The sequence below is a fragment of the Lactuca saligna genome, chromosome 8 (genome assembly GCF_052625555.1).
Source record: "Lactuca saligna cultivar CGN05327 chromosome 8, ASM5262555v1, whole genome shotgun sequence".
In the NCBI taxonomy this organism is placed as follows: domain Eukaryota; kingdom Viridiplantae; phylum Streptophyta; class Magnoliopsida; order Asterales; family Asteraceae; genus Lactuca; species Lactuca saligna.
In genome coordinates this window covers 138561027-138572454 of record NC_136424.1, presented here as the reverse complement: position 1 = coordinate 138572454, position 11428 = coordinate 138561027, and the positions used below count along the sequence as shown (strand labels likewise).

The window sequence follows — 11428 nt, the reverse complement described above, 5'->3', positions numbered from 1 at the left end:
GTCTTAAAGGTAAGTCGGTTGTTACCACTCCTACTCCTACCACCACCCCTGTTCTGGCAATCGGTCAAGGTAAAGGGAAGAAGAAGAAGACCTCTTCAAAGGGTCACAAGGGAAAGTCTCTTGATGGTTCCTCTTCAAGTGGAACCAAAGGTGGTCCTGCTATCCCCTCTGCCAACCCTAAAGAAGTTGAATGCTTCTATTGTCATGATAAGGGGACTGGAAGTGAAGCTACCCCAAATACTTATAGGATGTTAAGGATGGGAAAGTAAAACCCACCCATACAGGTATTTATACTATCTTGTCTAATAAATCACCACATACTAATTCTTGGGTCCTTGATACAGGTTGTGGAATTCACATATGTTCTGATTTGCAGGGCCTAAAAAGAAGTGATGATGTGGACCACAAGAAGATAAACTTAATCATGGGGAAAAGGAAAGATTCACATGTCACCAAGATTGGAGTTTATTCTTTATTGTTGAGTAGTGGCTTAATGTTAGATTTGAATAAATGTTGTTACTAGTCTGAAATGGTGAGAAATATTATTTATTTTCATGGTTTGTACAAGCAAGGATTTACTTTTTTATTTGATAATGAATGTGGTGGTATTAATGCTTTTCATAATAGTGTTTTTTATTTTAAAGCATTACCTTGTGATGGTGTATATGAAACTGTGTCGGTTGTAGATAACTTAGGAAATAATGTTTTGCATATTGATTCTTCCACTAGGTTTTATAAATCATCCTTGTGGCATTGTCGTCTCGGACATGCCAACAAGAAGCACATATGCCAACTCCAAAAGGCTGGAGTGTTGGAGTCATTTGACTTAAGGTCAGATAATAGTTGCGAACCTTGTTTACTTGGAAAAATGACTAAGTCACCCTTCACTGGTACTTGTGCTAGGGGTGAGGGTTTGTTGGATCTCATACACGCCGGTGTGTGTGGGCCCTTCAGAACCGTCACAAGGGATGCTAACCGCTTCTATGTGACTTTTACTAATGATTATAGTGGATATGGTTATGTATACTTAATCAAGCATAAGTCAGAAACCTTTGAGAAATTCAAAGAGTTTAAACAAGAAGTGGAGAATCAATTGGGCAGGAAGATAAAGATGCTCTGATTCGATTGGGGTGATGAGTATTTTAGTATCGAGTTCCTTGACTATCTTAAGGAATGTGGAATTGTTTCACAATTCACACCTCCTAGGACACCACAACTGAATGGTGTGGCTGAGAGGCATAATCGAATCTTGTTAGACATGGTTCATTCCATGATGAGTCAAGCTTCGTTACCAATCTCATTTTTGGGGTCTGTCTTAGAGATTGTTGCTTGTATCCTTAAATCTAGTCCCAACTAAAAAGGATGCCAAAACACCTCACACGATGTGGACTGGGAAAGCTCCTACATTAGACCACATCAGAATCTGGGGTTGCGAGGTTTTCCTAAGGCGCGAGACGCACGATAAGCTCGAACCTCTTAGTGAGTGGTGTATTTTCATCGGTTACACACATAAATTCTTTGGTTACCTCTTCGAAAGACCCTGTGAAAATGTAGTCATTGTGGCAAGGATAGGGGTCTTTCGCGAGAGAGAGAATTCATAAGACAAATAAACAGTGGGAGGCAAATTGACCTTGAAGAGCTTCAAAAGTCAAGTGGTGAACCAATTGATGAGTTTGTACTCCTGTTGAACCAACTGACGAGTATGTACTTCTGAGGCGTGCCACCAGAGTTAGGAATCCACCTGAGCATCACTATGGCTTCCATATTACTGCGGAATGTGATACATTTATTAGTGATAGTACACTGGTAAATTTGGATGAACCTAACAACTATAAGGAAGCCATGGCAGGCCCTGAGTCTGCTAAATGGAAAGAGGCTATGGACAACGAGATTCAATCCATGTATAACAATCAAGTTTGGAACTTGGTTGATAATGTATTGGGTTGTAAGACAATCGGGTGCAATGGATCTTCAAGAAGAAGACCGACATGGATGGGAAAGTGCACACTTTTAAGGCGCGACTCCTTATAAAGGGCTTCACCCAAACTTAGGGAGTTGACTATGATGAAACCTTCTCACCAGTAGCGAAAATTATGTCTATTAGGGTTATGTTACCCATTATTGCATTTCATGATTATAAAATATGGCAAATAGATGTCAAAAACGCTTTCCTTAATGGAAAGTTGGCTAAGGATGTTTACATGAATCCGCCAGAGGGTTTTATCAATGAAAAGTTCCTTGATAAAGTGTGTAAGCTTGAAAAATCCATTTATGGATTGAAACAAGCATCTCGTAACTTGAATATTTGTTTTGATGAGAAGGTCAAAGAATTTGGTTTTTCGAGAAGCGAGGATGAGTCTTGTGTATATGTCAGAGCTAGTGGGAGTATAGTTAGCTTTTTGGTACTGTATGTGGATGACATACTACTTATAGTAAATGACATCCCAACTTTACAGGAGATTAAGTCTTGGCTTGGGAAGTGTTTCGCTATGAAGGACCTTGGAGAAGCTGCCTATATCCTATGGATAAGGTGTGACATCCCCAATTTCACGGCCAGAAAAAGACCAATTTGTTTATGCTTTGTTTTATAAAATCAGAGTAATCCTTTGATTAAAAGAGTTGCAGAATTTGTACACAAAACAAAATATGAAAAAATTGATCAAAACATTTCTCAAAGAGAATGTATTTTCATTAAATAATAACACTCGGGATGTCATGTTCCAATACAGACCAAAAGCATAAACAATATAAAATAGACCTTACAACAGTTATTTATAACTACTGATCTATAATCCAAAATATCTCATCAAGTCCGCCAACTTATACCATTGTGCTATTACTTGTAATGCAAAGAAAACTGAGTGAGTCAGGCTTGGGAGCCTGGTGAGCATATAGGGTTTTCAACCCACAATAATACATTTATTATATTCAATTATCAAACAATCAACCCAAATACCCATCCCCATTATCCTCTTTATTTCTTAAGGTTTTACCCTAAGAATCAACTATCCTTTATCCATTCGTCCCTAAGGATTTACCTAAGGAATCGGCACGTAGTCCATTGCTGCCAAAGTTTATCTATCAGGTACTAAATCGATAGCTATCAGGCGCTAACTCTATAGTCACCAAGGTTCACTCAACATGCGCTAACTCCATAGTCGCCAAGGTTTACTTTAACAGGCGCTAACTCCATGGTCACCAAGGTTTATACGATAGGCGCTAACTCCATAGTCACCAAGGTTTATATAAGAGGCGCTAACTCCATAGTCACCAAGGTTTATACAATAGGCGCTAACTCCATAGTCACCAAGGTTTATACGGTAGGCGCTAACTCCATAGTCACCAAGGTTTATACAATAGGCACTAACTTCATAGTCACCAAGGTTTATACAATAGGCACTACGTCTCATAGTTGCCACTATTTCATCTACCCATGTTCTACCCAACATATTTTGTAGATATAAAATACATATATAGTTTGAATCATTTAACACCCGTATAAAAACATCAATTCCAAGCCCATCTCAAATAGACAAATAATACATAACACATAGCACATATTTCATAGCTAATACCTTATATTTATGTGTTAGAAGAAAGTAACCACACACTCACTTGATTATACGATGCTTGAATAACACTACGGCTTGTAAAAGTAGTATTCTTCAGTAGATTTGGAAGATCTTCGCAAAAACCAAGCTTCTTGCGGGTAGAGCTTAGGCTCGGGAATTTCACTTCTCGGGATCTTCGGGCTTCGGGACTTGCTTCGGCTCTCGGGGTTGATACTGAGGCTTCAGGATATTTCTTGCACATAAATCGAGGTAAAACGGGAGAGAGAGGAGAGAAAATAGCAACCCTAAACGGGTGGCCCTTCAAATCTATTTATAGGGAAAATTTTGCCCTTGCCACGTCATGGCACCTTTTTCCACATCGTGGGCTTGGTTGTCACTACATGTGTCATCACAAGTTGCATCTGGGGGACTCCAGGAGGTTTCAGAAGACTTGCCACGTCGTGGCACTGCTTGCCACATCGTGGTATCTGACAGTTTTGGGGTTTCGCGCCCCGAACTTCAGAAATTCATAACTTTCGCATACGAACTCCGTTTGCGATGTTCTTTATATCGACACGTAGGTGAGATTATGATCTACAACTCTCATTTAGACTCGTTTGGCTAATTTTGAATTTATTTTTGATATATTATAAATATATTACTTATATATTTTTTTTAGTAGGCCGGGACAGGAAAACTTCGTTATAAATTCATAACTTCTTCATTCGACGTCCGTTTTCACCTATCTTTTTATCGTTTCACTACTATTAACGAGATCTTTAATTCTCGTTTAGATTGTTTCGGCTAAAAACCGCTCGATCTCAAATCGAGTATTCGGGCTGCATACCACTAAGTCGAAACTTAGAGAAATCATAACTTCCTCATACGAAGTCAGATTTGGACATTCTTTTTATGCACGCTCATGGTTTAACGTATTCTACGACATTCGTTTAGATTGCTAAGGCTAAATATCGTTCTAAAATAAATTCACTTTTTACATCGCACTGTGTCGTGTCGGTTCTGTCGCGAAACTTCGACAGGTCATAACTTCTTCGTTATAACTCGGATTTCGGCGTTCTTTATATGTAAGGAATCCTTGTAACATATACTATAACTTAGTTAAGCTTACTCATTCTAAATAATCTTTCATAAAAAAGTCATTTTTGATGCTTATCGTGTCTAAATTGACTAGCCCTGATCTACAGGCGTTACATAAGGATATTGAGCGATATGAGTAAAAGACTAATTAGACTTAGTCATAGTACCTAGTTAGACAAGATGTTGAAAAGGTTCAACATGCATAATCCCAAGAAAGGTGATAAATCGGCATCCAAAGCAATACCAAACCGAGTAAGGCTCAAATTCCGAGTACAGAGGCTGAGATGGCTGAGATGAGTCGATTACCATATGCTTCCACTGTTGGCTCGATCATGTATGCTATGACTTGTACCTGCCCTAATATGGCCTTTGCTTTGAGCATGGTCAGCAGATATTAGGTGAATTATGGCAAGGCTCACAGGAATGCGGTGAAGAAAATTCTCAAGTACCTGCGAAGGACTAAGGACTGGGTCCTTACCCTTGGTGGGAGTGATGACTTGAGAGTAGTAGGGTATAGTGATGCCAGGTTTCAGACTGATAGGGATAATTTCTGCTCTCAGTCGGGCTTGGTGTTTATGCTAAATGGAGAAGCAATTTGTCACACCCCGACCCGCGGCGGAAATCGCCGGGGTTGCGACGTTATACAATTGGATCACAGTCAACCACATATATCGAACACTTAATATAATTAAATCAATATGTTACAAACCTTAAAGTGTTGGAATTGAAATTACATATTCATAGTTTAAACACACATCAGTAGATAAAAACAGTTCAAGATTATTCCCAAAAGAAAGGAACTATAATTTCCTTAGAACCGATGTCCTACCTCCGGCTCCTTAGTTACCTGAGAATACACATTTTTAAAATACGTCAACAAAAATTGTTGGTGAGTTCCACAGGTTTTGACTCCGTAGGTTTTATAACATGAAATTTTTATAAGACATGGGATGTTTAACGAAGTAAATTGTGCAAAACATGTCCAACAATGTTACCGATATGCTTCGTATGAGAACCGATACTTGAAATCTAATACGAGTACCTATATTACTTACTTACCATAAAAGTAAATTTTAACATATTTATGAGAAGCAAAATATTTAGTGTTTGTATAGATAGACACTAACAATCGTTTTAACAATATACAAACAATATTCATACTACATACAACCTCATCCCAGTGTGTCTTAGTATATTTATTTCTGGGACTTTGTTATAATTCCCGATTGTTTGGATTTAAAGACTTTTGGCGGTAATGCTTAAAAATGTAAAATTACCAAGTTCTAACAGGACAACGGTCCTATGTGTCCCTATACGAGTGTAAACAGTACGTCGACTGTAAGTGACCATATATATGTTTAGACAATACTCCGACTGTAAGTGAATAACAAAATTTATACAGCACCCCGGCTGTGAGTGTCCAAAATCGATATAGTCCAAATCATCATATCTTATGAGGTTTTCAACATGATCATATTAGAAGTACTTGTTATAATTTACACTTTTGTAACTATTAAAGTATGTGTGAACCAAACAATATCATAATCGGTGTACTTCTTATTTATCACAACACTTTGTATATATATTTGAAAGTCCAAACAGCAAGATAAATCAAAAAGGGCAATTCTATCCATGTTTTTAGAAAAATCATAGAAAAATCATCATAAGTCGAAATCTGGATCCGTAAACTCTAAAAGTTTAGAAAATGAGTCTAATTTGTCCATAATTTTTATCCTAAGCTTAAGTGGTTCCTAACCTGAGTGAAAATACTCATTTTTACAGACAGGTTCGAAAATGTTCTGAAATGATAGACAGTTTTGTAAAAATCATTATAAATTGTAGAAAACTCGTCTGAACGCGTGAAAGTAGTCCTTAGAAAGGTATTAACATGAAATACTTCCATATTTTACAGTTTTGAAATCGATTGAGTTTAAGGAGGGCAAAATAGTCCGTGAACAGACCATAACTTTACTGTGAAAAGCTGAAATTTGAGCTTAGGTATGTTTAGTGACATAACTTGTATTTTTAGTTAGTAAAGCCTTTAAATCTTTCAACTATAACTTGTTTAGTGTGTATTCTCCCCCAAAACTTGTAAAACATAAAAGAGGGGCCGTATAAAACTCACTTTAGTTGCGTGTCGTTATCGGGTTCAAAGATGTCGAGATGTTCCCGGTTTCTCAAAGGCTCGTGACGAAAGTATTCTTTGGGAGGACTTAACATAGATGATGACATATTAAGTTATATATTACAAATAGTTATTCATAACAACTTTTGGGTTATTTTTAAGATGTAAAACATAAGTAAAAGTTTTATGTATACCTTTGTTCTAATACTATCACAAAGGATTGTTATATCATGAGTTGAACACCATCTTTCTAGGCATCATGGAAGAGGTTGTCATGGGATCTATGTCACTCGAAAATGACTTTCAATGGACTGTTGTGATCTCGAAAAATGGCAGCAACAGGAAGGTTTTTAGGAGCTTATTTGGTACCTGGAGTTCAGCAACTATTTGTGTGTGTAGGTTCTCGAAAATTCAGCAACTAAAGAGTGTATTTGGGTGATTTCAGTCAAGTAACAAACAAGGAAAAAGGGGTTGTGATTAAGCCACCATTTTGGCTTATGGACCTGATCAAACTTGAGGGAAAAAGGTGGTGATGGGGATGGTTTGAAGGGAGAAAAGGGAAGAGGGACATCAGCCTTTTTTGTTCCTGTTTTGCTATCCAAACCGAGAGGGCAAGAGCTCCTCTCTTGCTCTCGTTTTCTGATGGGAAATGAGTGAGGGAGGGGCTAAATTTTGGAGTGATCTTGAATGGCTAATTGATTTTAATGTATGGGTTATAAGAAGGTAAAAATAGAGGATATGGGGAGGAGATCTCAAGAGTAATAAGGTGAGAAGAAGAGAGGAATCAAATTGTGATATCTTTGAAAGATTACTTCTTGATATTTCATGATTAGATCAAGATTTTCTTGTCTCACTAGTTAATTGAGAAGTGTAGTTTGGTTCCAAGGAAACTAGAGCTTAGAATATGAGAGGCAAGTGAAGTAACGAGATTTAGAATGGTAGTTTGGTCATAGTTACTTGCATGTGCCTTCATGATCATTTCTTATGTTAGAATTGTACTCTAGGCTTTTTAAGTTGTTCCTTGCATGTGCATGTATATCTAGCTAGGATTTGGTAATTCAAACAATATGTGGATAAGAGAAGAAGTTGGAATATTACAATTTGTTTATTTGTGTACATTTCATATTACTTGACATTTTATTCCCTACACACTCTCTTCTCATTTGGAAATGGTTCCCTTTTAATATTCCTTTATAAGTATCTAGATAATAGGTTGTTTTTATTTTTAAACATATCCCACATATATACTCACATACGTAATCAATTTGCTCTTAATTATATATCTAGTTTTCATATAATATGTGTTTTATGATTACACTTATACACATAGTTTTTAAATACTAAGGCATTTGCAATTGTTCTAGACACACACACACACACACACACACATATATATATATATATGTGTGTGTGTGTGTGTGTGTGTGTGTGTGTATATATATATATATATATATAATATTTCAATTTCGTGTATTTGTCTGTTGATAATATTACATGTCACTTTAATAAAATTTGTCGTTACTAGAAGCCGTGTACTTATAATACTTTGAACAACCAATTATTAGTCGGTCATTTTCAAGAATCCGGTTCTAGTTCAACTTCTAAAATAATATCGTTATTCGACAATTTCCTAGATCATGAAATTTCCTCACATTATTATCAAACTTGTAACAAATTTTCTTAACATTTTTAGATAATATATTATTCGTTATTTATTATTAATATATATCGTCGTACAAAAGTCTATATTTTTGCCAATTGTTACATTCTCCCTCCATTAAACGAATTTCGCCCCGAAATTCAACTTGTAGACGGGATATCACCAAACAAGTGGGGGTATTTAATTTTCATTTGATCTTCGCGTTCCCAAGTAAATTCTGGTCCTCGCTGAGAGTTCCAACGAACTTTCACGATAGGAATACGACTTTGTTTTAAACGCTTCACTTCTCGATCCATAATTTCCACTGGTTCTTCAACGAAGTCGAGTTTTGTGTTTAGTTGTATCTCATCGAGAGGTATTACTGTAGTGTCATCGGACAGACACTTTTTGAGGTTGGATACATGGAATACATCGTGTACTTTGCTCAGTTCCTGGGGTAACTTTAGTCGATACGCAACAGGACCAATTCTGTCAAGAATTTCGAAGGGTCCAATGTATCTTGGGTTAAGCTTTCCTCTTTTGCCAAAACGAATCATACCCTTCCAGGGCGAGACTTTTAGCATCACTCGATCTCCAACTTGGAATTCTAGAGGTTTACACCTTATATCAGCATAGCTTTTCTGACGGTCACGTGCCGCCTTAAGTCGATCCTTGATTTGAATGATCTTCTCGGTCGTTTCATGGATTATCTCTGGCCCAGTACGCAACGTGTCATTTGTGTGTGCTCGGGCCAGTTGGGTATCCCCGACCTCTGCCCAACATATAGGCGATCGACATTTGCGTCCATATAAAGCTTCAAATGATCCTGCTTTCAGGCTGGTGTGATAACTATTATTATATGAAAACTCAATCAACGGTAGATGAGTATCCCAAGAATTTCCAAAGTCAATTACACAAGACCGTAGCATATCTTCTAGGGTCTGAATGGTTCGTTCACTTTGACCATCTGTCTGTGGGTGGTAAGTTGTGCTCATATCCAAGCGGGTTCCCAGGGATTTGTGAAGTGATTGCCAGAACCTTGATGTGAACCTACTATCCCTATCCGAGATAATAGAGGTTGGCACTCCATGAAGCTTGACAATTTCCCTGAGATATGTTCTCGTCAGCTTTTCTATTTTGTCAGTTTCCATGATTGGTAGAAAATGGGTAGACTTAGTTAATCTATCAACCACTACCCAAATAGCATCATAACCACTAGGAGTCTTAGGCAGCTTTGTGATAAAGTCCATTGCAATTTGCTCCCATTTCCACTCGGAGATCTCCGGTTGTTACAGCAATCCCGACGGCTTTTGATGCTCTGCCTTGACTTTAGAGCAAGTCAAGCATTTGCCCACATAAGTGGCAATCTCAGCCTTCATATTAGGCCACCAATATAACTTCTTTAGATCTAAATACATCTTGTCGGAGCCAGGATGTACGGAATATCTTGATCTTTGAGCTTCGTCCATGACTAGGCTCCTATTGTTACCAAACTTGGGTACCCAGATTCTGTTCATGAAATGACGAGTTCTATCGTCCTTAAGCTCAAAATATTTATCCATTCCCCATAAAGCTTCTTCTCCAACATTCTCCTCTTTCAGAGCATCTAGTTGAGCTTCACAAATACGGGTATTAAGGTTTGAATGGATGGTCATTGTTAGCGCTTTTACTTGTCGTGGTTTCTTATGCTCTTTACGACTTAAAGCATTAGCTACAACATTTGCTTTTCCAGGATGATACCGAATCTCACATTCGTAATCATTCAATAACTCAATCCATCTTCTTTGCCTCATATTTAGTTCTTTTTGATCAAATATGTGTTGGAGACTCTTATGGTCGGTAAAAATGATACATTTTGTTCCATATAAGTAATGTCTCCAAATCTTCAAGGCAAAGACTACTGCTCCCAATTCCAGTTCGTGGGTTGTGTAGTTGTTTTCATGGATTTTGAGTTGTCGTGAAGCATATGCAATAACCTTCTCTCTCTGCATTAAAACGCACCCCAATCCTTGAATTGACGCATCACAGTATACGACAAAATCTTCGGTTCCATAAGGTAAGGATAGGATTGGTGCGCTACACAACATCTGTTTCAACTTTTGGAATGCAACTTCTTGCTTATCTCCCCAGTCGAACTTCAATTCTTTTTGTGTTAATGCAGTGAGTGGCATTGCTATCTTGGAAAAATTCTCTATGAATCTTCTATAGTAGCCAGCAAGGCCTAAGAATTGTCGCACTTCGGTTGGCATTCTTGGTGCATCCCAATTCTTAACTGCTTTGATTTTTGTGGCATCCACATGTATTCCTCTGTTGCTCACCACATGTCCTAGGAAATGTACCTCTCTAATCCAAAATTCGCATTTAAAGAATTTTGCGTACAACTTTTCCTTTCTTAATAGTTCCAAGATCAATTTCAGATGTTGGCCGTGTTCCTCTTTGGTTTGTGAATAGATTAGAATGTTGTCGATGAACACTATAACGAACTTATCTAAGTATGGTTTGCATAAACGATTCATGAGATCCATGAATATAGCTGGAGAATTGGTCAACCCGAAGGGCATAACTAGAAACTCATAGTGACCGTATCGAGTTCTAAATGCAGTTTTCGGAACATCTGCTTCTAATACTTTTAGCTGATGATATCCAGCTCTTAGATCTATCTTCGAATAGAAGCTAGATACTTGGAGTTGATCGAACAGGTCATCTATTCTAGGGAGTGGATAACAGTTCTTGACTGTCAGTTTGTTCAACTCCCTATAATCTATACACATCCTGAAAGAACCATCTTTCATTTTGACGAATAAGACCGGTGCTCCCCAAGGTGAGAAGCTTGGTCTAATAAAACCCTTGTCAAGTAGTTCTTGCAGTTGACTTGAAAGCTATTGCATTTCCGAAGGAGCCAATCTATAAGCAGATCTCACTACTGGATTTGCTCCCGGAATTAAATCAATTCGGAACTCGACACTGCGACTTGGTGGCAATCCAGGCAGATCTTCAGGAAATACGTCGGGGTAG

The 11428-nt window shown here is 37.7% G+C and overlaps 1 protein-coding gene across 1 annotated transcript; it reads right to left on the bottom strand.

The window, feature by feature from the left end:
* Positions 1–9637: 9637 nt before the first annotated feature.
* LOC145010134 (uncharacterized) lies at positions 9638–10206 on the bottom strand. Its single transcript, XM_078968715.1, has 2 exons — positions 9830–10206; positions 9638–9740 (listed from the first exon to the last, which is right to left on the bottom strand). The coding sequence occupies exons 1-2, from the start codon at positions 10204–10206 to the stop codon at positions 9638–9640; spliced, it is 480 nt and encodes a 159-aa protein (XP_078824841.1).
* Between the last annotated feature and the right edge of the window lie 1222 nt (positions 10207–11428).

Coding starts and splice junctions, on each gene's coding strand:
- LOC145010134 (XM_078968715.1), bottom strand. CDS start 10,206: ATGAGGCAAAGAAGATGGATTGAGTTATTGAATGATTACGAATGTGAG. Junction 9,741..9,829: donor CATCCTGGCTCCGACAAGAT/GTATTTAGATCT, acceptor CTTGCTCTAAAG/TCAAGGCAGAGCATCAAAAG.